The sequence below is a fragment of the Aedes albopictus genome, chromosome 3 (assembly GCF_035046485.1).
Source record: "Aedes albopictus strain Foshan chromosome 3, AalbF5, whole genome shotgun sequence".
NCBI classification, from domain to species: Eukaryota; Metazoa; Arthropoda; class Insecta; order Diptera; family Culicidae; genus Aedes; species Aedes albopictus.
Window position 1 is genome coordinate 13,569,078 of NC_085138.1, and position 1,288 is coordinate 13,570,365.

The window sequence follows — 1,288 nt, forward strand, 5'->3', positions numbered from 1 at the left end:
GCTGTCGAGAAGCAACGTTTGGTCATTTGAGTTTTTCATATAAGGTGCCGAACCATTTGGGCAGAGGCTCCTATTTTGGGAAGTTTCCGTTTTAAACTCAGCGAATTTCATTCCAATTGACTTGAATTTTTGCACACGGCTACATACTTTGCATATCGTACAGTACACGTAAAAATGAAATTGATACAAAATTAACTGAGTTAAAGCGGAAATCGCCCGAAATGTTCAAATGGTTTTGCACCCTACATTCTTACAAAAGTACTATTTATTGATTCTTGCTGCTATTTTATTTCCAATCCAAGTGTCGGGGAACGATTGTTTACATACATTTACAAATTAGTATCAACAAACGTGGGAGATATTTATAGCTTAATGACTTTGAAAAAGCCTCCCGCAATACCAATCAAACGATATTATTACATTGAAGCATGCAACTTTGCACATATAATTTGCCATCCTCATTATAGTCAATGCAACAGTCAATGCTTCACCATGGATCGTCGAGTTACTGTGTTTCTAATTGTAGCAGCTCTCTCCGTTGCATTCCAAGTGGTCCACTCAGCGGTAATTATTTCGACTGATATCGGAAATTTTCCACTCACTCCCACAATATTTTTTTCCTTCCCGCATAGTTGTACGAGATAAGGATTGACTCCTTTGAACCGTACTCGGGGACTGACCCAACCTTCATCGACTATGGAACGCTGCGAGTTTCCAAGAAAAGTCGAAACGTGTTCGTCATAGATGGGAAATTCGAGATATTCCAGAACGGAGGTGACGAAACCAGGATCATCTATCAGATCTTTTTTGGGGACCAGCGGCAGCCGATGTTGTCCGGGGATGTTGGATATTGCGAATCGATCAACAATGATGGAGTGATATTGACAAAGTTGCGGGAAGTTTCCAACATACCGGAGAAGGGAGTTTGTCCGTACCCGAAGGGCGTGTACCACATCGACAAGTACCAACTGGACGAGTCGCAAATCCCACCGATGCTGCCACCCGGAAAGTACACTTTGATGGTGCAAATGGTGCTGAACCAGCAGATTAAAGGCGGATACAAGCTGAAGGTTACAATAAATTAGAATAAGATGGATCCGATATGTAAATAAATGTTTACCATAAAATATGGCATTGGTGATTCTCGCTGAAATGACAGTTGCTCTTCTTATTGGCCGGAACGATGAAATATCGATGGAAACGTGAGCCAACCTTCCAGTCTCCCATACATTTTTTGCAGACGCGAAGAAAATGAAGAAGAAGAACTATAAGAATACGAAGTATAAAA

General features: G+C 41.1%; 1 protein-coding gene across 1 annotated transcript; it reads left to right on the top strand.

Annotated features, from left to right (window-relative positions):
- Positions 1-247: 247 nt before the first annotated feature.
- Positions 248-1,085, top strand: LOC109428614 (uncharacterized). Its single transcript, XM_019704440.3, has 2 exons — positions 248-564; positions 633-1,085. Exons 1-2 carry the CDS (start codon positions 373-375, stop codon positions 1,083-1,085), a joined length of 645 nt encoding a protein of 214 aa, XP_019559985.2. The 5' UTR covers positions 248-372.
- The last annotated feature ends 203 nt before the right edge of the window (positions 1,086-1,288 follow it).